The following is a 27,813-nucleotide window of genomic DNA, read 5'->3' as shown; positions in this document are numbered from 1 at the left end:
AAAGCTACTACCACCACTACTACTCCTACTACTACTACATGCTACATGGTTGTCATTTGTAAATACTATGCTTGTGGTAAATGCACAATGCTCGAACAACAACTCGCAGGCGATCTTTGCCTTACATGCTGCAACGTAAACAGGCGGAACATCTGTGAAAGGCGTACAGAAACAGTGAGCAGTGGTGAGGAGCTTTGGGGTTAAAGGTTTTAACTCCTTAAGTAGTTGGTACTGTTGTAATAAAATGGCACGAGTTTTGGTTGGAGTGAAGCGCGTTATAGATTATGCTGTTAAGGTGTGTAATTATCATTTCTGTTTTCAATTTCTTGAATCGGAATGTTTGGAGAAAATTTCTAAATCTTTAACTTCTCCGAATATATGAAAAGAAAGAAACTTACATAATCAGTCACCACACACATATTAAAAGCCTTTCTATTTTACATTTTCAGATTCGTGTAAAACCAGATAAAACAGGTGTTGTCACAGATGGAGTCAAACACTCCATGAATCCATTTGATGAAATCGCCGTGGAGGAGGCGGTTCGAATGAAAGAAAAAAAATTAGCCTCAGAAATAGTTGCTGTTTCTTGTGGACCAGCCCAAGCGCAAGTAAAATAATTCGTAAATTTCCTGTAAGAATATAGGACTCAGAACAATGTAGTGCAAACGTGTTTAAGTATCTAAGTTCTTCTGGTTTCTTAATGAACTTTTCTTGCACCTAGGCCCACTTATTTCAAATTTTGTAGACGTGATATGTTAACAACTTGATGTAGTTCAGAAAGAACCCCTTGATTTGAAGTCTTCAGCAGATCATAATGACTTGCTGCCAACAGAGTCTGATGATAATTTAAACTGCATTTCTATTTTGAAAATTTGTCTGTGGACTGCCGAAGAATGTAGTGTTTTGGCTTCTATTATCAATCAGGTATTCCTCCTAGGAATAGAGAAGTCTATTAGAATTTTTGGCAAAAGATTTAAATATATTATTAAAAAGGAACTGCAGTTAGTGCAAAAAGGATTAACACTTTTCCCATGTACATGTATGTTTCCATTCTTTGTAGTTCCATCAATATAAAGTAAATTGTACATTGTTATAGGAATAGTGAAAATATCTTGAAGCTGATAATCCTACAAATACAAAAGTATCTACATTGAAGTTAATTCCCATAATAAATCATAGCCAAAACAGTATTTTTCTTTACAGGAAACCTTGAGAACTGCTCTTGCTATGGGAGTGGACCGTGGTATCCACGTTGAAATCTCAGGTCCTGAATATGAGACCCTGCAACCTATTCATGTGTCCCAGATTCTTGCCAAAATTGCAAAAGATGAGAAAGCTGATCTAGTTATTGTTGGCAAACAGGTAAGTTTCATTTAGGAAATATGTAAATGACTTTTTCTTCTTGTACTGAAATAACTGAGTTTTCTAGCCTTTTTGCAAATTATACCTTGGTTGACAATCAAATATTTAACTTGTAGTTATATCTATCTGTGAGGCAAATAGGTATGTGGACATGGTCCTGACTCGACACTGAATTCGATTCTACTTTTGACTGAAAATTAGCCTCATTAGGTGTCTACTTTCAGGATCACCTCAGTAAACATGAAAACAATACTGCTAATGTACTATGTAAATGTACAGGTTATAGGTAATGTCAACAGAGAATGACATCTTTAAGTAAAGTTCCATTTCTTGGCACTACAGACTTTTTTTTTTCCTATATTGATATCCAGTACTGACCTTTATTTTGTTTTCTAATGTATCAGTATTATCAGAAAGATAAAAAGCACAAATGTTACAGGCAATTGATGATGACTCAAACCAGACAGCACAAATGACAGCAGCCTTCTTGGACTGGCCACAGGGAACCTTCATATCCAAGGTAGAGGTAACACCTTTCCCTTCCCTGGGATGTTTTTCAAATTGATGTTTATGTGCAACATCATATATCTCATGCAGAACCTCTTTCATTTGTTGTAAACACAATTGTTAGTTGATTCTGGTGTGGTTAATTGTCATGATTAGACTAATTATTCGTTGATGATTTGGTAATTTATATGTAAATTGCTGAAGGCTACGTGGGACTAAAACTATAGCTATTTCATTGTATTTTTGAATCTTTAAGGCAAATGTTTATATAGGAAATAATCCAAACTACATATGTTACTCTGGTTGTTCTTGATTACTAGTTCACCTATTGCCTGAAAGAAAATCAGAAATAAATTGGTTGGATTCTCATATCCACTATTCTGGCATAGTATTCAAATAACTGTTCAGTATTATACCTCAAAACTATTCTCAAATCGTACCAATTGCATTTTCAACTATAACTTTATGTATTCTGTAGCTCTGCCTTTTGGAATACTTCACTTAAAATGTGGGATGTTGTATTGAAATCACAGGAAGTTGTTACTGCCAGGTATTAGGACTTGTGCTTAATTCAGTTGTTCATTAGTATATCTGTTTATTAACTGATGTTGGTATGGACAGAGAATATCAGCACACTATTATTGGATATAAATGATATTTCTCTCACAGAAGGAGATTGTTTTTAATGAGGAGGTAGGCACCCCAGTTTCAAGCATGATATGGCAATGATATCACTCACTACACTTGTGAATGAATATAAATAACTTGTGAAATATTTAACTCCAGCAGTAGAATGAAACTAACAGGGCAGTTGCCAGGAGTAGGGCATTTTGTGTTTGACCAAACTAAATACAAGACAGTCAGAATAATATCATTTCAGAACAAATACTTGTCCAAAAAAATCAAGCACACAAGATTTTCAACACTCAGTACAACAAAAAAATGCAGACGCAAAAAACCATCAGTGTCATAAATTTCACTTGACATATATAGCTGGTGTGAAGTGTTCTGTACCATGAACTCATACACAGCTCCAGAACCCGATACTGCAGATTTTACTTTCTGTATGGCATCTAAAACAAAGCCTTCAGTACCAAAAAACACACTCAAAGCATCAAACCAGTTATCCTACCCTTCACTTGCCCTGTCTGTTGAAAACAGTCTGCAACAGAACAAATCAAAACTTCCATAACTAATACCAAAAAGTACCTTCATCAATAATGGTAAACCAATGTCCATGATACCTTCCAATCACAGTCCAACACTGCTGCCAAATAATAAAAAGAAAAACCCCAAAATTCATGAAAACATGCATCAGCAGTATCAGTATGCACAAACAGCTGTAAACACACACACACACACACACACACACACACACACACACACACACAGTGTCTGCAACTGATCAAAATGACTGTAGTAACTTGGTTGTAGACAGCCTGTCTTCGCCCATTGCAGCAAGCAGCGATCTACTCAAAAATTTGTCATATCTGTGACCGCCAACTGAAAAAATATTAAATCTCTTATAAGAAACACACAGAACTAATAATTCCAAAGATAAACTTAATCAACCACAATACCCAACATCGAAATAACTCTCTAGCATTTTGGCGCATACTCTTCCAATAACATCCTGACACACTCAGCTTGCATTAAATCATTCTCTGAAATATCTAACAGACAACTTGGAAACAAAGAGAAGCAGCACACGGGAGGGGCACCAAATACAATACATTGTCAACGGAAGTGACCTGACTGGTGGAATCAGTTGACCAACTTTTCTCATTCTGTACTGTTTAGTTACACAATATCAAGCCATATTTTCAGAAGCTGCATTTTCAGTACTAATAGTGGACTCTTCAGAATCCCAACATTTTTGTGTTGGAATACATGTATCAATGGGAGCAGGATTATCAATCTGACTTAGAAATTAGAAATGTTTCAGAGAATGATCACAAAGTAACAGTGAACTAGCCTAATAACAACAGCAGCCTGAATTTCGTATGTTTTGTGGATTATTTTGTGAAGGAAACCACTGAGGGAGGTTGAACAAGTAAACTGAGATTTGTGGTACAGGTTGTCTGTTTTTTGCTCGTGACATAACTGTTGCATTGTCATGCTATCCTTGAGCTGTATCCTTTAGTATTATGTGGTGTGCTCCCTAGTGTAGAATCTCAATGTTTGAGTTGCTTTTGAGTGTTGTTATTGTTTGATTGGACTGGTGCAGTGTTGCCAGGTGTTAATATTACTTGTTTTCTTGTACTGCGGTTTTGTGTTGGAGCTTTGTCAATGAGTTATTGTAGTGCTGGTAAATATTGGCTACAGATTTGTAGTCTGCTTTGAAGTTGTTAGTTTGGGGCGTTAATGGTTCAGTATTTAAAGTGTACTCCATATTTGTATTAGTTATGGATATGACAAGGAAATTCAGTTGGCCATTGTCACCATATTGTTACCCATTGCACCATACAGTGATAGTTTTTACTTTTATGGCCTGGTGAGCGAGTATGTTGAGTACCATGTTTGTTAGGAATTTACGAAGTTGACTGTAAGTTGCTGCGTTTCTAACCAAGGACCAAGTATATGTTGTGTTGCCATGTGTGTGTGTGTGTGTGTGTGTGTGTGTGTGTGTGTGTGTGTGTGTGTGTGCGCGTGTGTGTGTGTCTAAGTGTCAAACATTTAGTCTTCTGATCCAGAAGTACAGTTGCAGTATAGTTGGTCACATGGAAACTAATACACATGCAATCACACTGTAGGATATAGAAATACATTAAGCTGATACGCAGCCTGTTGCACTGGATTTATATTTTATTGAGAGTGTTTACCGGATAGAATTTTTCATAGATAGCAGAATAACCTGCAAAAGGTGTCAGATGGCAACTAAAATTATCATGTAAGTTATTGATATAGAACATGGGTAGCAGTAGAGAGAGGAGGGGGTTCTTACACTCGCTGTGCCTTTGTCATTTGATCAACCACCTGTGCCATTAGGTCATGCCAGATGGTAAGTACCTAAGAGAACTAGGTGTGTCTTAGCTTCGTACATGTTTGGTGGGCCTGGGTTTCCTGAGCTGCAGATAAAGTGCCAGCCATCCTCTTGAATGAAAGCTTTGTGTCTACTTCGGTATGCATGTGTCCTTGTGTTAACAGATGTGGATGCAATCCAGGAACTGGACTTAATTGTTTTGTATCTAAAGGGCCAGCCAAGTATGTTCAAGGGACAAGCAGATATTGCCACAATGGAGATGACTGTAACAAAACCAGATGGCAGCAGCTAAGATTGAAGGGTGGCAAGTACTCCACTAAATGACATCCAGTGACCATGATGCCATTGTTGTTAGAGTGGAAAGTGCTAACAGGGTGAAAAGTAGACTGGGAGTGCTTCATTGCAGCACACTTCTCATATGTGAAAACTTGTGTGCAGTTTTTCCTTTACCTTCTACCTGCATTTACTCATTCTACCATTGGAACTACAGTTGTTTAGCTTTTTCCCTTACTGGTAGAAACACCTCACACCACAAACCATACTCTGAAGTGTCTACCATAATACAGAATTCTGTATTCTATGGTTATCTTAATACCTGTGGTCTATTAAGCTCCTGTTAAATTTGTAATCTCCTTGACATTTTCCACTCAAATACCAAGGAGTCTTTAATTTTAGTAATGACTGAAGCATAGCAGCATTAATTATACTGTTTGGAACATGATCCGTAAAATAGTTGGACGTGCATCTGTGGCCTGTATCATAGTTGGGTCAGGCCAAATACATGTTTAATTAAGGGTGAACTCCAGAAATTTAATCTTGGAGCAACTGAAATGTGTGTTGGAGAATTTTCTCAGTTAACTTTTCCAGCAGATCTGTTTAAAAGTGGTATATGGTCCTTCCAATCTCAGGATAGAACCAGTAACTTCACCGCTGAAGATACCTGCCAGTAACCTCCAGTTAAATCAAGCATACTCAAATATTTGACATTATGGAGTCTTGCTAATATTTTTTCCATAGGAATGGTCCTCTCTTTCTATTTAAATTATTTTGCCACGTTGTGTGTCCAGTGCCAATCTAATTTCACCATTTGGCTTTTTAACTGCTGCTCATGGGTTACAGTAAGGACTGTCTGACATTGCAATGATACCCCAACTGAACATTTGATTTGTTTCCCTGTGCACTGTCTTTCGAACACTCACTGCAATAGTACAAGGTAGTTTAAAGAATGGTGCAGGATTGTTAATTACCCTTGGTTTTTCATGAAATACTTCAGCATTTTTCATTGAAACCTGTTTTAATTGCCCTCTTTCATTGTGTTTTAATCCTAGTGATATATTACTTAGTTTTAACTTGATCTTTCCATATATTTTCTAATTCTTCCTTGACAGTTCCATTCAGTTCCTCACTGCTAATAATTTCTACTTGTATTTCATCTTTTTTCCTTCCAGTTACTAATATATTTGGAGTCACATCATTCCCCAGGGTAAGTCCAGAACCACACTGGCTCATTCATTCCGTGCCCAATAACACTGATAAATTGATATTGGCTACTACTAACATGGATTGTAGACCTGTTATTCTTGATGTTTGGAGTGTTGCCAATATTTCTTGCTCTAAGTATTGTTTGATCCAGTCAAACCCAGAACTTCTACTTTAGTGACAGTACAGTACAGTGCAGGTATATTAAAGGTATTGTTATGTTTCAGCATAAAAGGAGTTAAGTTCTGGCATGTTTTAAATGAGTATTCGTGGAAGCTGACTGTAAACAGTTGTCAAGTAATGTATAAAATTCCTGTTTCACCATTGGTTGCTTTTATTTTAAGTTAAAACTTGAGTTTTCACACAGTTACTTTATTTTACTTTCACTGGTAGATTCTATAAACAAGCCCAAGGGTTTTCAATGGGGTGTTGCTTAGCTGGAAAATAAGCTGATATCTTCATGGAGTCAGGCAGCAGTAGTCTGCCGAGACACAAAAGTGACAGGGAAGTAGCAGATATTGTGGCCTTTAAGGGTTCCTAACCAGGAGCAAATTGTATAATATCTGTGTGATTTATAGTTTAGTTTCTAGAGTTTTAGTGTGTTAATTTAATATCTAACGGCCACGGTTTTCCCGTTTGTGTCAGAAAGTGAACAGATTTTGTGACATATTAATAGTCCCCAATCAGGGGCCAATTATTTAGTTTCACCTGAGTGCTTCGGTAGTTAGGTTTTTGAACCTCTGTGTATTAATCTGATTTTTTAGACACAGTTCCTGCGTTTGCATAGGGGTCTTTGGCAGAGAGCTGCAACACACCAACACACCAATAGTCCATTAGTCTGCATAGTTTCGTTTTCCACAGTCTTTAGTATGGACACGGACTGCGATTGTTGTGTGCGAATGCGAGCAGAGTTGGTGACACTTCACTCTCAGCTTCAGGCAGAGATGGCTTCAGTTACACAGCTTAGGACTGCAGTGGATGGGCACCACTTTTGTGGGCCGTCCGCGGGGATCCAACGGACATCCAGCACGTTAGTTCTCCGATCAGTTCTAACTGGTGGCCAGCCCAGTTACTGCTTACACTGAGGTTGACCCCTCACCTGTGGTCGAGTGGGAGGTAGGCGGTGAAAGACTTCCCAGGCGGCTGCACGTAAGGCTTCCAGGCACTGTATGTGGCTGACACTGTCACTGAGCCAGATGCTGTTGCCTGTCCTGTTTCAGAGGAAACCTCTCGGCCTGCACGATCCACACAATAACAGGTAGTTGGATTATTGATAGTTGGGAACTCGAACATTAGGGACTTCACAGGGCCCTTTAGGGACATGGCTGCCAAGAAGGAAAGGAAACCAATGTGCACTTTGCGTCTGTACAGGGTGGACTCATTCCAGATGTGGAACAGGTCCTCCAAGATGCCACGAAGAGCATGGGGTGCAGCCAACTGCAGGTGGTTGCTCACGTCGGTACCAATGATGTGTGTCACTTTGGATCAGAAGAGATTTTCCTCTGGTTTAGAGCAGCTAACAGAAGTAGTAAAGGCTGCCTGTCATGCTTGCAAGATGAAAGCAGAGCTGACCATTTGCAGCATAGTTGACAGGACCAGTTACGGACCTTTGGTACAGAGCCAAGTGGAGGGTCTGAATCAGAGGCTCAGGCATTTCTGTGACTGTGTAGGCTGCAGATTCCTCCACTTGCGTCAGAGGGTGGTTGGGTTTTGGATTCTGCTGAATAGGTCAGGCTGTCCACTATATGCAGGAGGTGGCTACATGGGTGGCAGGGGCCATTTGGTGTGGACTGGGTGGTTTTTTAGTTTAGAGGGTCTCTGGGGAAAACACAAGAAGGGCTTGAGTAACAAAGGGCCGAACACAGGAAGAACGTAGATACAGGAATCATCAGTATGACAGTTGTAAATTGTCGTAGCTGTGTTGGGAAAGTACCAGAGCTCAAAGTGCTAATAGGAAGAACTGATGCTCAAATCATTACAGGCACTGAACGTTGGCCAAAGCCGGATATAAGCTCAGCCGAATTTTTTGCTGAGGACCTAATGGTGTTCCGAAAGGGTACACTAAAAACAGTTGGTGGTGGTGGTGTTTGTTGCTGTCAGTAGTAGTTTATCTTCTCACAAAATTGAATTAGATACTGCCTTTAAGTTAGTATAGGCAGAGGTCATTGTTGGCAACTGGAATAAAATAATAATTGGATCCTTTTACAGACCTCCCAGTTCAGATGATACAGTTGCTGAAAGGTTCAAAGAAAACTTGATTGATTTCAAAAACGTATCTGACTAACACAATTATAGTTGGTGGTGACTTTAAGTTATCCTTAATACGTTGGCGAAAATACATGTTTAATTCCGGAGGTATGGCTAAAACATCATCAGAAATTGTGCTAAACGCATTCTCTGAAAATTATTTGAAGCAGTTTGAGCCCACGCAAATAGTGAATGGTTGTGAAAACACTCTTGACCTCTTAGCAACAAATAACCCTGAGTTAATAATAAGCATCAAAACAGACACAGGGCTGTGATAGTGAGATTGAATATTCTAACCCCCAAATCCTCCAAAAATAAACGAAAAATCTTCCTATTCAAAAAAGTGGATAAAAATTCACTTCATGCCTTCGTGAGAGACAATCTCCACTCCTTCCAAATTAATAATATAATTGTAGACCAGATGTGTCTTGAATTCAAAGAATAGTATTGGCAGCAATTGAGAGATTTATACCAAATAAATTAACAAATGACGGAGCTGATCCTCCTCGATACACAAAACGGGTCAGAACACTGTTGCAGAAACAACAAAATAAACATGCCAAATTTAAAGAGACGCAGAATCCCCAAGATAAGTCATCTTTTACAGAAGCTCAAAATTTAGTGCGGACTTCAATGTGAGATGCTTCTAAGTTTCCACAATGAAACTTTCTCTCGAAACCTAGTAGAAAATCCAAAGAGATTCTGGTCATATGTGAAGTATTAGCGGCAAGAAACAGTCAATGCCTTATCAGCGTGATAGCAATGGAGATACTGCCGAAGACAGTGCTGCCAAAGCAGAGTTACTAAATACAGCCTTTCAAAATGCCTTCACTAAAGAAGACTAAGTAAATATTCTAGAGTCTGAATCAATAACAGCTGCCAACATGAGCAACGCAGAAGTACATATCCTCGGAGTAGTGAAGCAATTTAAACCGCTTAACAAAAGCAAGTCTTCTGGTCCAGACTGTATACCAATTAGGTTTCTTTCAGAGTATGCTGATGCATTAGCTCCATACTTAACAATCATATACAACCGTTCGCTCGACGAAATATCCATACCCAAAGACTGTAGAATTGAACAGGTCACACCAATATTCAAGAAAGGTAGTAGGAGTAATCCACTTAATTACAGTCCCATATCATTAACTTCAATATGCAGCAGGATTCTGGAACAAATGTTGTGTTCGAACATTATGAATTACCTCGAAGAAAATGGTCCATTGACACAGTCAGCAGTGGTTTAGAAAACACAACTACCTCTTTATTTCCATGAAATGTTGAGTGCTATTGGCAAAAGATTTCAAATTGATTTCATATTTCTGGATTTCCAGAAAGCTTTTCATACAGTACCACACAAGTGGCTTATAGTGAAATCAAAGACATGTACATCTACATATATACTCTGCAATCCACCATACGGTGCGTGGCGGAGGGTACCTCTTACCAGAACTAGCATATTTTCTCCCTGTTCCACTCCCAAAAAGAATGAGGGCAAAATAACTGCCTATTGCCTCTGTACGAGCCCTAATCCCTTATCTTTGTGGTCTTTCCGCGAAATGTAAGTTGGCGGCAGTAAAATTGTACTGCAGTTAGCCTCAAATGCTGTTTCTCTAAATGTCCTCAGTAGCGATTCACGAAAAGAACGCCTTCTTTCTTCTAGAGACTCCCACTCGAGTTCCTGAAGCATTTCCGTAACACTCGCGTGATGATCAAACCTTTTGTTTTGGTCATCAGTCTACTGACTGGTTTGATGCGGCCCGCCACGAATTCCTTTCCTGTGCTAACCTCTTCATCTCAGAGTAGCACTTGCAACCTAGGTCCTCAATTATTTGCTTGACATATTCCAATCTGTCTTCCTCTACAGTTTTTGCCCTCTACAGCTCCCTCTAGTACCATGGAAGTCATTCCCTCATGTCTTAGCAGATGTCCTATCATCCTGTCCCTTCTCCTTATCAGTGTTTTCCACATATTCATTTCCTCTCCGATTTTGCGTAGAATCTCCTCATTCCTTACCTTATCAGTCCACCTAATTTTCAACATTCGTCTATAGCACCACATCTCAAATGCTTCGATTCTCTTCTGTTCCGGTTTTCCCTCAGTCCATGTTTCACTACCATACAATGCTGTACTCCAGACGTAGATCCTCAGAAATTTCTTCCTCAAATTAAGGCCGGTATTTGATATTAGTAGACTTCTCTTCTCCAGAAATGCCTTTTTTCCTGTAGAGAGTCTACTTTTGATGTCCTCCTTGCTCCGTCCGTCATTGGTTATTTTACTGCCTAGGTAGCAGAATTCCTTAACTTCATCGACTTTGTGACCATCAATCCTGATGTTAAGTTTCTCGCTGTTCTCATTTCTACTACTTCTCATTACCTTTCCTTTCTCCGATTTACTCTCAAACCATACTGTGTACTCATTAGACTGTTCATTCTGTGCCGCAGATCATTTAGTTCTTCTTCACTTTCACTCAGGATAGCAATGTCATCAGCGAATCGTATCATTGATATCCTTTCACCTTGTATTTTAATTCCACTCCTGAACCTTTATTTTATTTCCATCTTTGCTTCCTCGATGTACAGATTGAAGAGTAGGGACAAAAGGCTACAGCCTTGTCTTACTCCCTTCTTAATACGAGCACTTTGTTCTTGATCGTCCACTCTTATTATTCCCTCTTTGTTGTTGTACATATTGTATATGGCCCGTCTCTCCCTGTAGCTTACCCCTACTTTTTTCAGAATCTCGAACAGCTTGCACCATTTTATATTGTCGAACGCTTTTTCCAGGTTGACAAATCCTATGAACGTGTCCTGATTTTTCTTTAGTCTTGCTTCCATTATTAGCCGTAATGTCAGAATTGCCTCTCTCGTGCCTTTACTTTTCCTAAAGCCAAACTGATCGTCACCTAGCGCATTCTCAATTTTCTTTTCCATTCTTCTGTATATTATTCTCGTAAGCAGCTTCGATGTATGAGCTGTCGAGCTGATTGTGCGATAATTCTCGCACTTGTCAGCTCTTGCCATCTTCGGAATTGTGTGGATGATGCTTTTCCGAAAGTCAGATGGTATGTCACCAGACTCATATATTCTACATACCAACATGAATAGTCGTTTTGTTGCCACTACCCCTAATGATTTCAGAAATGCTGATGGAATGTTATCTATCCGTTCTGCCTTATTTGACTGTAAGTCCTCCAAAGCTCTTTTAAATTCCGATTCTAATACTGGATCCCTATCTCTTCTAAATCGACTCCTGTTCCTTCTTCTATCACATCAGACAAATCTTCACCCTCATAGAGGCTTTCAATGTATTCTTTCCACCTTTCTGCTCTCTCCCGTGCATTTAACAGTGGAATTCCCGTTGCACTCTTAATGTTACCATCGTTGCTTTTAATGTCACCAAAGGTTGTTTTGACTTTCCTGTATGCTGAGTCTGTCCTTCCGACAATCATATCTTTTTCGATGTCTTCACATTTTTCCTGCAGCCATTTCGTCTTAGCTTCCCTGCACTTTCTATTTATTTCATTCCTCAGCGAATTGTATTTCTGTATTCCTGATTTTTCCCGGAACATGTTTGTACTTCGTCCTTTCATCAATCAACTGAATATTTCTTCTGTTACCCATGGATTCTTCGCAGCTACCTTCTTTGTACCTATGTTTCCCTTCCCAACTTCTGTGATGGCCCTTTTTAGAGATGTCCATTCCTCTTCAACTGTGTTGCCTACTGCGCTATTCCTTATTGCTGTATCTATAGAGTTAGAGAACTTCAAACGTATCTCTTCATTCCTTAGAACTTCCGTATCCCACTTCTTAGTGTATTGATTCTTCCTGACTAATGTCTTGAACTTCAGCCTACTCTTCACCACTACTATAGTGTGATCTGAGTCTATATCTGCTCCAGGGTACGCCTTACAATCCAGTATCTGATTTCGGAATCTGTCTGACCATGATGTAATCTAATTGAAATCTTCCCGTATCTCCCGGCCTTTTCCAAGTATACCTCCTCTTGTGATTCTTGAACAGCGTATTAGCTATTACTAGCTGAAACTTGTTACAGAACTCAATTAGTCTTTCTCCTCTTTCATTCCTTGTCCCAAGCCCATATTCTCCTGTAACCTTTTCTTCTACTCCTTCCCCTACAACTGCATTCCAGTCGCCCATGACTATTAGATTTTCGTCCCCCTTTACATACTGCATTACCCTTTCAATATCCTCATACACTTTCTCTATCTGTTCATCTTCAGCTTGCGACGTTGGCATGTATACCTGAACTATTGTTGTCGGTGTTGGTCTGCTGTCGATTCTGATTAGAACAACCCGGTCACTGAACTGTTCACTGTAACACACCCTCTTCCCTACCTTCCTATTCATAACGAATCCTACACCTGTTACACCATTTTCTGCTGCTGTTGATATTACCCGATACTCATCTGACCAGAAATCCTTGTCTTCCTTCCACTTCACTTCACTGACCCTTACTATATCTAGATTGAGCCTTTGCATTTCCCTTTTCAGATTTTCTAGTTTCCCTACCACGTTCAAGCTTCTGACATTCAACGCCCGACTCGTAGAACATTATCCTTTCGTTGATTCAAACCTACCAGTAACAAATCTAGCAGCCCGCCTCTGAACTGCTTCTATGTCCTCCCTCAATCCAACCTGATAGGGATCCCAAACACTCGAGCAGTACTCAAGAATAGGCTGTATTAGTGCTCTATAAGGGGTCTCCTTTACAGATGAGCCACATCTTCCCAAAATTCTACCAATGAACCGAAGACTACTATCCGCCTTCCCCACAACTGCCATTACATGCTTGTCCCACTTCATATCGCTCTGCAATGTTACGCCCAAATATTTGACATGACTGTGTCAAGCGCTACACTACTAATGGAGTATTCAAACATTACGGGATTCTTTTTCCTATTCATCTGCATTAATTTACATTTGTCTATATTTAGTTAGCTGCCATTCTTTACACCAATAACAAATCCTGTCCAAATCATCTTGTACCCTCCTACAGCCACTCAACGACACCTTCACATACACCACAGCATCATCAGCCACACATTGCTATCTACCCTATCCAAAAGATCATTTATGTAGATAGAAAACAACAGCAGACCTACCACACTTCCCTGGGGCACTCCAGATGATACTCTCACCTCCGATGCACACTCACCGTCGAGAAGAATGTACTGGGTTCTATTACTTAAGAAGTCTTTGAGCCACTCACATACTTGGGAACCAATCCCATATGCTCATACCTTAGTTAGGAGTCTGCAGTGGGGCACTGAGTCAAATGCTTTCTGGAAGTCAAGGAATATGGCATCCATCTGATACCCTTCATCCATGGTTTGCAAGATATCATGTGAAAAAAGGATAAGTTGAGATTCGCAGGAGCAATGCTTTCTAAAGCCATGCTGATGCATGGGCAGCAACTTCTGTCTCAAGGAAATTCATTATATTTGAACTTGGAATATGTTCGAGAATCTTGCAACAAACCGATGTTAAGTATATTGGCCTGTAAGTTTGAGGATCCGTCCTTCTTATATACAGGCATCACCTGCGCTTTTTTCCAGACACTAGGGACTTTACGTTGCGCAAGAGATTTGCGATAAATGCAAGCTAAGTAAGGAGCCAATGCAGTAGAGTACTCTCTGTAAAATTGAATTGGAATCCCATCAGGACCTGGCGATTTATTTATTTTCAACCCATTCAGCTGCTTCACAATCCCAGGGATGTCTATCACTATGTCCTCCATACAGGAATCTGTACGAGACTCAAATGGCGGTATGTTTGTACGATCCTCCTGCGTGAAAGATTTCTCAAATGCTAAATTAAAAATTTTAACTTTCGTTTTGCTGTCTTCCGTTGCCAGGTCAGACCGATCAGTGAGTGATTGGATGGAAGCCTTCGACCCGCTTACCAACTTTACGTAAGACCAGAATTTCCTTGGGTTTTTTGCAAGATCTTTTGCTAAGGTATGACAGTGGTAGTGGTTGAATGCTTTGCGCATCGCTCTTTTTACAGCAGCAAGAATCTCTACTAACTTTTGCCTGTCCTCATTCTTCCAATCTTTCTTGTACCACAAGTGCAACTGTCCGAATTGCACTGTTAAACCACGGTGGGTCTTTTTCGTCCGTAACTCAGTTTTTCGGCACATACTTGTCCAATGTGTGACTTAGAATGTGTTTAAAATTTGCCCATAATTCCTCCACGTCCGTCATACCGGAAGTAAATGAAGTCGATTCATTTACTAAGTGGGATGCTAACAACTGCTTATCTGCTCTTTCTATTAAGAATACTCTCCTAGCCTTCTTGACCGACTTTTTACTTTCATAACCATAGTCGTAATGACAACATCATAATCACTAATCCCTGTCTCAACACTGACACCGTCGATGAGGTCTGATCTGTTCGTGGCTACCAGATCTAAAATATTTCCATTACGCGCTGGCTGTAGATTTAGCTGCTCAAGACAGTTTTCGGATAATGTGTTCAAAAGTGTGATTCTTGAGTTTCTCCCGGCGTATTTGATAATCAAAATATCCACAGGTGTACTGCCGGTCTAAAGTGTCCAACGGGCACAATATTTCGGCGATCAAACATGTCGCCATCATCAGGTGGACTGACGGACTGAGCTCCTGTGAACGTGCCAGCACGGAGATCCGTACGCTATGGCTGCTCAGGGGGAACTGGGTTCGGTCACCGCGGCGGCCGATTTAAATACCCTCCGCCCGCGGCGCGCTCCCTCCGCCGTCCGCACCCCGCGCCACGGTCTCGCGGTGGAACAGATTGCGGCGGCGTCTGAGATGACGTCGGTGTGATGGCTCTGTCTGCCGTGGTCGTCACAACTATGCGTTTGCTCGATTTACTCTTGATTAACCCAATCGCTGGTTCCCAAGCCTTGCTAAGATTATAGCCACAGTCACGGTTTATGAGGTCGTCATTGATCGCCGAAATATTGTGCCCGTTGGACACTTTAGACCGGCAGTACACCCGTGGTTATTTTGATGTTCAAAAGTGATTCATACAACGGCTTGTCTGTACCACCTGTAATGAATCCATAGACAATCCAGTCTATACTAGTTATGTTGAAGTCTCCTCCGACTAATATAGTATGATCTGGGTACTTCTGCGATACAGAATGTAGACTCCCTTTGAATGATTCTAGAATTGTCACAGTGGAACCAGGTGGCCCGTAATAACACCCAACAATTAAATTTATTTCCCCTGGGCCTGTTAAACATGTCCAGATAACTTCACAATCACACTCTACTTCGACCTCAGTAGACACAACATTGTCAACCAATCTGTCTTTTCGATACACATTCCAACCCTCACTAAATATTTCAAAACTTCCTATCTCAGGATTCAGCCAGGTATCAGTCCAGAGAATAATTTGCACACCACACGCTTTCTGGAGGGCAGTAAATTCAGGAACTTGATTCTGAACACTCTGAAAATTTACTGCTGATATATTGATAGCTGAAGTGTCTTTACACTGAGCGCATCCTGATTTCCCTGCCTGTATGTCGACTGGTGGTATGGAATATTGCCTTAGTTATGTTACTGGATTTGTGATTTCCTGTCAGAGAGGTCATAGTTTGTAGTAATTAGATGGAAAGTGATGAAGTAAAACAGAAGTGATTTCTGGTGTTCCCCAAGGTAGTGTTATAAGCCCTTTGCTGTTGCTTATCTATATAAACAATTTGGGAGACACTGTGAGTAGCCGTCTTTGGTTGTTTGCAGGTGATGCTGTTGTTTATCAACTAATAAAGTCATCAAAAGATGAAAATAAATTGCAAAACAGATTTAGAAAAGATATCTGAATGGTGTGAAAATTGGTAGTAGATCCTAATTAATGAAAGGTGTGAAGTCATCCACTTGAGTGCTAAAAGAGTTCATTTAACTTCGGTTATATGATAAATGTCAAATCTAAAGGCCATAAATTCAACTAAATACCTAGGAATTAAATTACAAACAACTTAAATTGTAAGGAACACACAGAAAATGTTCTGGGGAAGGCTAAATAAACCCTATGTTTCATTGGCAGAACTACTAAGGAGACAGCTTACACTACACTTGTCCGTCCTCTTTTAGAATACTACTGCGTGGTGTGGGATCCTTACCAGATAGGACTGATGGAGTACATAGAAAAAGTTCAAAGAAGGGCAGCACATTTTGTATTAGCGCAAAATATCGGAGAGTGAGTGTCACAGAAATTATACAGGATTTGGGCTGAACAGCATTAAAAGAAAGGCATTTCCTGTTGAGAGGGAATCTTCTCACAAAATTCCAATCGCCAACTTTCTCCTCCAAATGTGAAAGTATTTTGTTGAGAAACGATCAAGACAATAAAATAAGGGAAATCAGAGCACATATAGAAAGATATAGGTGTTCGTTCTTTCTGTGCACTATAGGAGATTGGAATAATAGAGAATTGTGAAGGTGGTTTGATAAACCCTCTGCCAGGCTTTTAAAGGTGATTTGCAGAGTATCCATGTAGAGGTAGAACAAGATCCTAAACAGTGAATCAGAGGTGACAGGTACAATTATTATCTGTAAAAGATATGCAGATCACACCATTATACTAGTCAATGGTAATGACAAAGTTGTAAATGAGATCTACAGCCTTTTTAATAATGCCCATCTTAATTTAAAATTCGTTATAGAAAGAAGAAAAGATAACAAAATTACTTACTGGACCTAGAGAATTCGAAAGCAGACAACAAACTAACCTTTTTACGTATACAGGAAGCAAACTTCCACTGATACTATTACTCGTGGGACATCCCCATAAGTTGTAAGCATGCATACTTCCATATTGTGATTTGCAGGTTGCTAAGAATCATGTCTGCTGTAAACTTTAACAATGAAGTAAATCCTTGAAAATTGCTAGCTGTAGGTAATGGATACCAAGCACAGCTAGTTGACAAAATCTTATGGAAAAAGAAGCCACTAAAGCATATACAGTGAATCCAAAGACTACCCTAACTAAAGCAAAAAGAATTTGAAAAAAAGATATTTAAAAGTTTTCTGTATGTAGTAGTAGCTCGGACAAAATAAGCGATGTATTTAGGAAAAGTAAATTGACTTTGGCCTTCCAAACTCATAGGATTGCAACAGTACTGCAGAACAACTTACATGTAAAACAGTGTATGACAGGCCATGTGTTTACAAAATTAACTGCCAACAATGTGAAAAGTTTTACATAGGCCAAACTGGGCAGAAACTAAAGACAAGGTTTCTTAAACACACACAATAATCTTCTAAACACTTCAGCTCAAAGTTTCCACGTTAAAGCTTATAATCACACAATAGGTACCGCTGATGAGAATATGAAAATACTACATCAAGCAAAAACTGTTAAGTATGGACCTTCTGGATGAAATTAATATCTTTTGTAACATTTAAAAAAACATTCAAATTATGTTCTCAGTTAACAAATATTTGAAAAATAAGGCTTTCTTAGAGAATTTTTCTCATGTTTTTCACTTACCTGGTTCTATTATGTAACCCGTCTCCTCAAATTCTACTACTACTCCCCTCCCTGTCACCCCCTCAAGCTAATCTTCATGATAAACCTTATGGCTTAGTTTTATAATGCCAAAAGATTGCCTGACATAAATGTGACAAGTTTTATCTAGTACACTTTCAACAATTGATGCTAATGACACTATTATTGCTCACAATTTTCTTTTAGCCCCTGTTGGGTTTCCTTATTACACAACTGCAGTACAGATGGATTGTATTATAGTTTGATACCCATTTCATGTCGAACTATTGTTGTCCATCACATTCATTTATGATATCTAAAAACAAAGATGTGACGTACCAATCAAAAGCGCTGCTGGTCGATACACAAACATAAACATACACACAAAATTCAAGCTTTCGCAACAAACGGTTGCTTCATCAGGAAAGAGGGAAGGAGAGGGAAAGATGAAAGGATGTGGGTTTTAAGGGAGAGGGTAAGGAGGCATCCCAATTCTGGGAGTGGAAAGACTTACCTCAGGGAGAAAAAAGGACAGGTATACACTCGCACATACATACATATCGATCCTCACATACACAGACACAAGCAGACATTTGTAAAGGCAAAGAGTTTGGGCAGAGATGTCAGTCGAGGCAGAAGTACAGAGGCAAAGATGTTGTTGAAAGACAGGTGAGGTATGAGTGGCGGCAACTTGAAATTAGCGGAGGTTGAGGCCTGGCGGATAACGAGAAGAGAGGATACACTGAAGGGCAAGTTCCCATCTCCGGAGTTCTGACAGGTTGGTGTTAGTGGGAAGTATCCAGATAACCCGGACGGTGTAACACTGTGCCAAGATGTGCTGGCCGTGCACCAAGGCATGTTTAGCCACAGGGTGATCCTCATTACCAACAAACACTTTCTGCCTGTGTCCATTCATGCGAATGGACAGTTTGTTGCTGGTCATTCCCACATAGAAAGCTTCACAGTGTAGGCAGGTCAGTTGGTAAATCACATGGGTGCTTTCACACGTGGCTCTGCCTTTGATCGTGTACACCTTCCGGGTCACAGGACTGGAGTAGGTGGTGGTGGGAGGGTGCATAGGACAGGTTTTACACCGGGGGCGGTTACGAGGGTAGGAGCCAGAGGGTAGGGAAGGTGGTTTGGGCATTTCATAGGGATGAACGAAGGGGTTACGAAGGTTAGGTGGACGGCGGAAAGACACTCCTGGTGGAGCGGGGAGGATTTCATGAAGGATGGATCTCATTTCGGGGCAGGATTTTAAGAAGTCGTATCCCTGCTGGAGAGCCACATTCAGAGTCTGATCCAGTCCCGGGAAGTATCCTGTTACAAGTGGGGCACTTTTGTGGTTCTTCTGTGAGAGGTTCTGGGTTTGAGGGGATGAGGAAGTGGCTCTGGTCATTTGCTTCTGTACCAGGTCACGAGGTTAGTTGCGGGATGCGAAAGCTGTTTTCAGGTTGTTGGTGTAATGGTTCACTGATTCCTGACTGGAGCAGATTCGTTTGCCACGAAGACCTATGCTGTAGGGAAGGGACCGTTTGATGTGGAATGGGTGGCACCTGTCATAATGGAGGTACTGTTGCCTGTTGGTGGGTTTGATGTGGACGGACGTGTGAAGCTGGCCATTGGACAGATGGAGGTCAAAGTCAAGGAAAGTGTCATGGGATTTGGAGTAGAACCAGGTGAATCTGATGGAACCAAAGGAGTTGAGGTTGGAGAGGAAATTCTGGAGTTGTTCTTCACTGTGAGTCCAGATCATGAAGATATCAATAAATCTGTACCAAACTTTAGGTTGGCAGGCCTGGGTAACCAAGAAGGCTTCCTCTAAGCGACCCATGAATAGGTTGGCGTACGAGGGGGCCATCCTGGTATCTATGGCTGTTCCCTTTAATTGTTGGTATGTCTGGCCTTCGAAAGTGAAGAAGTTGTGGGTCAGGATGAAGCTGGCTAAGGTAATGAGGAAAGAGGTTTTACGTAGGGTGGCAGGTGATCGGCGTGAAAATAAGTGCTCCATCGCAGCGAGGCCCTGGACGTGCGGAATATTTGTGTGTAAGGAAGTGGCATCAATGGTTACAAGGATGGTTTCCGGGGGTAACAGATTGGGTAAGGATTCCAGGCGTTCGAGAAAGTGGTTGGTGTCTTTGATGAAGTATGAGAGACTGCATGTAATGGGTTGAAGGTGTTGATCTACGAAGGCAGGGATACATTCTGTGAGGGCTTGGTAACCAGCTACAATGGGGCGGATTAGGTCAAGAATTTTTTCTATTTGCCTCTCAAAATACATACTCAGTGGCTTGGTTAAAGATTGTTACTCATCACTACCACCATTATATACATGTTTCACCAATATTCCTTAAAGCCAAATTTGAGCACATACTGTTATTTATCCCCATCCCCTTCTTCATGGTATTAGTATTACAGACATAATAGGCTTCTAAGCACTATAACAAAACTTCATTTACCTTTAGTCAATATTTTACAGTGATTGTTCACTACTATAACTTACATTCATATGAATGCAGAGTGACATTCAACCTATTTCTGAACACTGTATTGTAGTTTGTTTTTATGTTATGGATACTATTGTCATTACATTGATAATATAATGGATGTTTGTTAATGTACATTTGAGTGTACACAATAATTATGACGCTGTTCATCAAGGTTATAGTGTTGTCTACCTTGTATTGTAAAAACAGATTTTACTCTGTTTGGGGATAGCAACTTCGTTTTCTGTTTACACATGAATGTACACCTGAGATGTTCACCAAAGATAGTCCAGTCCTCTTGCATTTAGCAAGAAACTTGTCATAGATATTTTATACCATATGATGAAAATACTTTCTAAAAATCTTAGGCCAACTACTCAATATTTTGTACAACGGTAATACTTACACTCCTTCTCTTCAGTACTGCTCTGTTTACACTTATTAGTGGGTTTGCGTCTAAAAGTCCTGTGTTGTATACTTGAATTCATAAGCTGCCCTAAATATGAGATTCAATTATTTAAGTAATGACAGATGTGATGTTGTGGCTTAAACTGTTTTAACCTTGTAACATTTTGTATATATTAAATGTAATTTTTTTGTATCTTTGGATAGAATCCTTAAAGATAGTCTGTGACTGACACCGTTCATATTTTGTTTAAAATAAAAGCAGCTGATGGTCAAACATGCATTTTACATATTTAATGAAATTCCAGAATAGTCACAGCAGAAGATGTGTGTTCAGCTACATCATCTAGTGTGAACATAAGTTAAAACAAGAAACTGTAGAGGGCACTAGTTGTGAACTGCTTGCAAAGACATGTTTATATGCAGCTGTGAAACTGCAGATTACTTTTGAAGGAAATGGTCTATAAAGGGGTGACATATATCCAGGAAACCAGTAATTCTTAGTGTGCACTACTTGTAAATCGCTATCTCCCCCCCTCGCTATCTCCCCCCCTCGCTATCTCCCCCCCTCGCTATCTCCCCCCCTCGCTATCTCCCCCCCTCGCTATCTCCCCCCCTCGCTATCTCCCCCCCTCGCTATCTCCCCCCCTCGCTATCTCCCCCCCTCGCTATCTCCCCCCCTCGCTATCTCCCCCCCTCGCTATCTCCCCCCCTCGCTATCTCCCCCCCTCGCTATCTCCCCCCCTCGCTATCTCCCCCCCTCGCTATCTCCCCCCCTCGCTATCTCCCCCCCTCGCTATCTCCCCCCCTCGCTATCTCCCCCCCTCGCTATCTCCCCCCCTCGCTATCTCCCCCCCTCGCTATCTCCCCCCCTCGCTATCTCCCCCCCTCGCTATCTCCCCCCCTCGCTATCTCCCCCCCTCGCTATCTCCCCCCCTCGCTATCTCCCCCCCTCGCTATCTCCCCCCCTCGCTATCTCCCCCCCTCGCTATCTCCCCCCCTCGCTATCTCCCCCCCTCGCTATCTCCCCCCCTCGCTATCTCCCCCCCTCGCTATCTCCCCCCCTCGCTATCTCCCCCCCTCGCTATCTCCCCCCCTCGCTATCTCCCCCCCTCGCTATCTCCCCCCCTCGCTATCTCCCCCCCTCGCTATCTCCCCCCCTCGCTATCTCCCCCCCTCGCTATCTCCCCCCCTCGCTATCTCCCCCCCTCGCTATCTCCCCCCCTCGCTATCTCCCCCCCTCGCTATCTCCCCCCCCTCGCTATCTCCCCCCCCTCGCTATCTCCCCCCCCTCGCTATCTCCCCCCCCCTCGCTATCTCCCCCCCCCTCGCTATCTCCCCCCCCCTCGCTATCTCCCCCCCCCTCGCTATCTCCCCCCCCCTCGCTATCTCCCCCCCCCCTCGCTATCTCCCCCCCCCTCGCTATCTCCCCCCCCCTCGCTATCTCCCCCCCCCTCGCTATCTCCCCCCCCCTCGCTATCTCCCCCCCCCCTCGCTATCTCCCCCCCCCTCGCTATCTCCCCCCCCCCTCGCTATCTCCCCCCCCCTCGCTATCTCCCCCCCCCCTCGCTATCTCCCCCCCCCTCGCTATCTCCCCCCCCCCTCGCTATCTCCCCCCCCCTCGCTATCTCCCCCCCCCTCGCTATCTCCCCCCCCCTCGCTATCTCCCCCCCCCTCGCTATCTCCCCCCCCCTCGCTATCTCCCCCCCCTCGCTATCTCCCCCCCCTCGCTATCTCCCCCCCTCGCTATCTCCCCCCCTCGCTATCTCCCCCCCTCGCTATCTCCCCCCCTCGCTATCTCCCCCCCTCGCTATCTCCCCCCCTCGCTATCTCCCCCCCTCGCTATCTCCCCCCCTCGCTATCTCCCCCCCTCGCTATCTCCCCCCCTCGCTATCTCCCCCCCTCGCTATCTCCCCCCCTCGCTATCTCCCCCCCTCGCTATCTCCCCCCCTCGCTATCTCCCCCCCTCGCTATCTCCCCCCCTCGCTATCTCCCCCCCTCGCTATCTCCCCCCCTCGCTATCTCCCCCCCTCGCTATCTCCCCCCCTCGCTATCTCCCCCCCTCGCTATCTCCCCCCCTCGCTATCTCCCCCCCTCGCTATCTCCCCCCCTCGCTATCTCCCCCCCTCGCTATCTCCCCCCCTCGCTATCTCCCCCCCTCGCTATCTCCCCCCCTCGCTATCTCCCCCCCTCGCTATCTCCCCCCCTCGCTATCTCCCCCCCTCGCTATCTCCCCCCCTCGCTATCTCCCCCCCTCGCTATCTCCCCCCCTCGCTATCTCCCCCCCTCGCTATCTCCCCCCCTCGCTATCTCCCCCCCTCGCTATCTCCCCCCCTCGCTATCTCCCCCCCTCGCTATCTCCCCCCCTCGCTATCTCCCCCCCTCGCTATCTCCCCCCCTCGCTATCTCCCCCCCTCGCTATCTCCCCCCCTCGCTATCTCCCCCCCTCGCTATCTCCCCCCCTCGCTATCTCCCCCCCTCGCTATCTCCCCCCCTCGCTATCTCCCCCCCTCGCTATCTCCCCCCCTCGCTATCTCCCCCCCTCGCTATCTCCCCCCCTCGCTATCTCCCCCCCTCGCTATCTCCCCCCCTCGCTATCTCCCCCCCCTCGCTATCTCCCCCCCCTCGCTATCTCCCCCCCCCTCGCTATCTCCCCCCCCCTCGCTATCTCCCCCCCCCTCGCTATCTCCCCCCCCTCGCTATCTCCCCCCCCCTCGCTATCTCCCCCCCCCTCGCTATCTCCCCCCCCCTCGCTATCTCCCCCCCCCCTCGCTATCTCCCCCCCCCCTCGCTATCTCCCCCCCCCTCGCTATCTCCCCCCCCCCTCGCTATCTCCCCCCCCCCTCGCTATCTCCCCCCCCCCTCGCTATCTCCCCCCCCCCTCGCTATCTCCCCCCCCCCTCGCTATCTCCCCCCCCCCTCGCTATCTCCCCCCCCCCTCGCTATCTCCCCCCCCCCTCGCTATCTCCCCCCCCCCTCGCTATCTCCCCCCCCCTCGCTATCTCCCCCCCCCTCGCTATCTCCCCCCCCCTCGCTATCTCCCCCCCCCTCGCTATCTCCCCCCCCCTCGCTATCTCCCCCCCCTCGCTATCTCCCCCCCCTCGCTATCTCCCCCCCCTCGCTATCTCCCCCCCCTCGCTATCTCCCCCCCCTCGCTATCTCCCCCCCCTCGCTATCTCCCCCCCCTCGCTATCTCCCCCCCCTCGCTATCTCCCCCCCCTCGCTATCTCCCCCCCCTCGCTATCTCCCCCCCCTCGCTATCTCCCCCCCCTCGCTATCTCCCCCCCCTCGCTATCTCCCCCCCCTCGCTATCTCCCCCCCCTCGCTATCTCCCCCCCCTCGCTATCTCCCCCCCCTCGCTATCTCCCCCCCCTCGCTATCTCCCCCCCCTCGCTATCTCCCCCCCCTCGCTATCTCCCCCCCCCTCGCTATCTCCCCCCCCTCGCTATCTCCCCCCCCTCGCTATCTCCCCCCCCTCGCTATCTCCCCCCCCCTCGCTATCTCCCCCCCCCTCGCTATCTCCCCCCCCTCGCTATCTCCCCCCCCTCGCTATCTCCCCCCCCCTCGCTATCTCCCCCCCCCTCGCTACCTCCCCCCCCCTCGCTACCTCCCCCCCCTCGCTACCTCCCCCCCCTCGCTACCTCCCCCCCCCTCGCTACCTCCCCCCCCCTCGCTACCTCCCCCCCCCCCTCGCTACCTCCCCCCCCCTCGCTACCTCCCCCCCCCTCGCTACCTCCCCCCCCCCTCGCTACCTCCCCCCCCTCGCTACCTCCCCCCCCTCGCTACCTCCCCCCCCTCGCTACCTCCCCCCCCTCGCTACCTCCCCCCCCTCGCTACCTCCCCCCCCTCGCTACCTCCCCCCCCCTCGCTACCTCCCCCCCCTCGCTACCTCCCCCCCCTCGCTACCTCCCCCCCCCTCGCTACCTCCCCCCCCCTCGCTACCTCCCCCCCCCTCGCTATCTCCCCCCCATTCGTTCTCTCTCTGATATTGATCGTGTCAGAATGTAATTTCTTTTAGATCTAAAGCATAACAGTACTTTGTTTTTTGAATTGTACAATTTTAATAATCTTCACATAACCATTTTTCCTACAATATCATCAGGCATATCACTTATGTCCAATTGTACCTACATTGAACAAGTATGAGTTTAGTTTTTTGTGTGTCCTTTTATGTAGTATATTCATACATTATGCATTAACAATGGCAGTTCCAGACCCATTCCAATTTGGCATGGATGTGTTGGCTGAAATTGAAATTGGTCACGAACTTAAATGAAGTACACTTCAGCAACTGGAGCGATCTTTCATTAATTGAATGAACAGTTGCTGATCAGCAGCAGTGTTTGAACATAACAAAACGGATGAATGTAAATAGTTATGACAAGTCAGCTATAATAAACAGCTAAAAACACAGATGCTTCGAAGTGACGTATGATGGCAGCGTTACTTAGGGACTGTGCCTGGATGTAGCTCTCATTGGTGAATTGTTACCAACTTCATTCCTTTGTCTTTCTGCACCCATTTCTGCTTCTTGCAATTAAATAATTGATTAGTTCATTTGTTGTATGTACTTTTACTTATGTATGATAATGCCAGTAATTTGGCATTTTATTATTCTGCGTAACATACTTCAATTTAGGCAGTGAGTAGTCAACAGCAAATTTTTGTGCCTGATCAAGTATTAGACATTTTCTGCATTATCACCCAATGCTACACACCATAATATAAGTATTTACATTGTAATTTCGTAATGGTGAGGCTATCTTATTTGTTTGTGACAGTATATATCAAATTGAAACATTGGTAAATAAACTGTTGTATCCACTGATAATTCTACCTGTGGGATCCACTGAACTTGTCAGACCCTTTCTAAGTGCTATAATCACACTTTAGGCTGTAAGCTCTGCAGTGCTGTTCTTTTTAATGATGTTAAAAATGATCTTCAGTCCCTTGATGAAAATATATCTTCAAAACATTTAGCATTGTTGCCACTTTTTCAGATTGAAAAGACAAATGGTGAATTGAAACTGACCAGAGAAATTGATGGTGGTCTTGAAATGATCAAAATAAAGATGCCAGCTGTCCTCAGTGCTGATTTGAGGTTAAATGAACCAAGATACGCCACACTGCCAAACATTATGGTGTGTAACAGTTCTTGTATCTCATGGTTTGTCAGTTGTTACAACTTAATTAAAGTTCATAATACTTAAATGCAAATGAAAATATTGATTACAATAATTATAAAGGATGGGAGAGCTGATATGTACTGTTTATTTATTTTAGTGTTTGTATTATTAATCTTTTAGTTTTGTTGTTGTAAACAAATGTTTGTTTTCAGAAAGCAAAAAAGAAACCTATTAAGAAATTATCACCAAAGGATCTTGGTGTTGATACTGCAGCACGAATTGAGGTTGTGAGTGTGGAAGACCCACCAGTTAGACAGGCAGGCTCCATCCTAGCTGATGTTGATGAATTGGTCACAAAACTTAAGGAGGGAGGACATGTCTAGGCTGTTTCATTATTATTATTATGTAAATGAACCTGCAGTGAAAATGTGGCAGTACTGTAGCAATTACTGCATTCTGCAGAATGTCATTCTGTGTGTTTACATTTATGTTGAAAATGCTTTTACAATTAAAATATAGAAAAACATGTTCAGTAAAGCTCAATTTGAGGACATTCTGTCCTTAAAAAAAAGCTGGAACATATAAAATCAGTAAGAATTAATAGCAAGTTCATCAAATACAGAAGTTGGTTTAGTCCTGTAGTTGATGTGGTCTGTCAAAAGTTCTTTTTCTTTAGTTTTTCACGTATTATTTGTTGTATAGGCACCATAAAGTCAGCATTTGTAGAATGTTTCAGTCATTGTACAAAAATGTTGTGTGTATATTTTCTCCTGCCTCTGTTCTGGTGTCAAAAATGTAATTTTGCTATGCGTTGTGTATTTATAAGCACAGTGTAAAATTACCTTGTTTGCATCTTATCACTGTCCCTGTCTAGCAATGTCCAATTTTTGTAACTGAAAAAGATGTTAGTTTCTGGTTTGACATTTTTTGTAGGTATTTCATTGAACATTTTGTCAACCTACATGGCATTTGGCAGATACTGTTTAAGATTTCTTGCTCTGTAACAGCTTAATTTCTTGAATTAAGAAATGCTTAAAAAATCCACATTTTGTCTCTGTAGTATAGTTTAACATTGCTGTTTATAATGCATTCTAAAGTCATGGCTGAAAGTCTTTGTAATCAGTTTTCTCTGTCTGCTATACATCAATAATTGTTCCTCATTATTGTATTTTATGTTGTGGTTTGTCTTATTGAAGGCCAGCTGATTTAAAGGTTAGTCATTATCATTGGACCATTGGTTGAAATGGTTTCTTAGTCACTGTCAGCATACCTGAACAGCCTCAACCTGTCAGTACACCTATCATACCTATTGAGCACTCTTGCAAAAGGAAGGGTCTGGCTGCCTGGCAAAGTTTCATAACTGCATAAACTTCACTGAAATGGGAGGTTCGTACTGGAAGCAATTCAGAGACCGCAGCACACTCCGGAAGCTATGCAGGAGCATCTTTTCTTAAAAGTAAGAGGTGCATCAATATTATAACATGTTTATTTCATTATATAATTAAAGCTTTACACATATATTTCTTACTGTTTTCTTAATGTCTGAAGTTCCTGAACTAGTCAACACTGTTCACAACTAAGATGTTGGTTATATGTTCAGGTTCTGTGGTGCTCAAGTATATACACAAATGTATATTTGTATATGGAATCAATGGGATTTATCATGTTTATAAATTTTATACGAGTGTACTATTTTTGTTAAATAAAAGATCTGTAGGTGATA

The 27,813-nt window shown here is 43.2% G+C and overlaps 1 protein-coding gene across 1 annotated transcript; it reads left to right on the top strand.

Annotated features, from left to right (window-relative positions):
- LOC126361604 (electron transfer flavoprotein subunit beta) lies at positions 1–27,813 on the top strand. Its single transcript, XM_050007802.1, has 6 exons — positions 1–295; positions 450–608; positions 1,204–1,362; positions 1,802–1,882; positions 25,965–26,105; positions 26,303–27,813. The coding sequence occupies exons 1-6, from the start codon at positions 245–247 to the stop codon at positions 26,471–26,473; spliced, it is 762 nt and encodes a 253-aa protein (XP_049863759.1). The 5' UTR covers positions 1–244; the 3' UTR covers positions 26,474–27,813.

Source organism: Schistocerca gregaria, chromosome 1 (assembly GCF_023897955.1).
Source record: "Schistocerca gregaria isolate iqSchGreg1 chromosome 1, iqSchGreg1.2, whole genome shotgun sequence".
NCBI lineage: Eukaryota > Metazoa > Arthropoda > Insecta > Orthoptera > Acrididae > Schistocerca > Schistocerca gregaria.
This window is presented reverse-complemented; position numbering and strand designations above follow the sequence as displayed.

What these genes read in the sequence shown, in the direction of transcription:
- LOC126361604 (XM_050007802.1), top strand. Translation starts at nt 245, where the DNA reads ATGGCACGAGTTTTGGTTGGAGTGAAGCGCGTTATAGATTATGCTGTT. An exon ending in GTGGACCAGCCCAAGCGCAA is followed by an intron (nt 609 to 1,203) that starts GTAAAATAATTC and finishes TTTTCTTTACAG; the next exon opens with GAAACCTTGAGAACTGCTCT. An exon ending in AGGGAACCTTCATATCCAAG is followed by an intron (nt 1,883 to 25,964) that starts GTAGAGGTAACA and finishes CCACTTTTTCAG; the next exon opens with ATTGAAAAGACAAATGGTGA.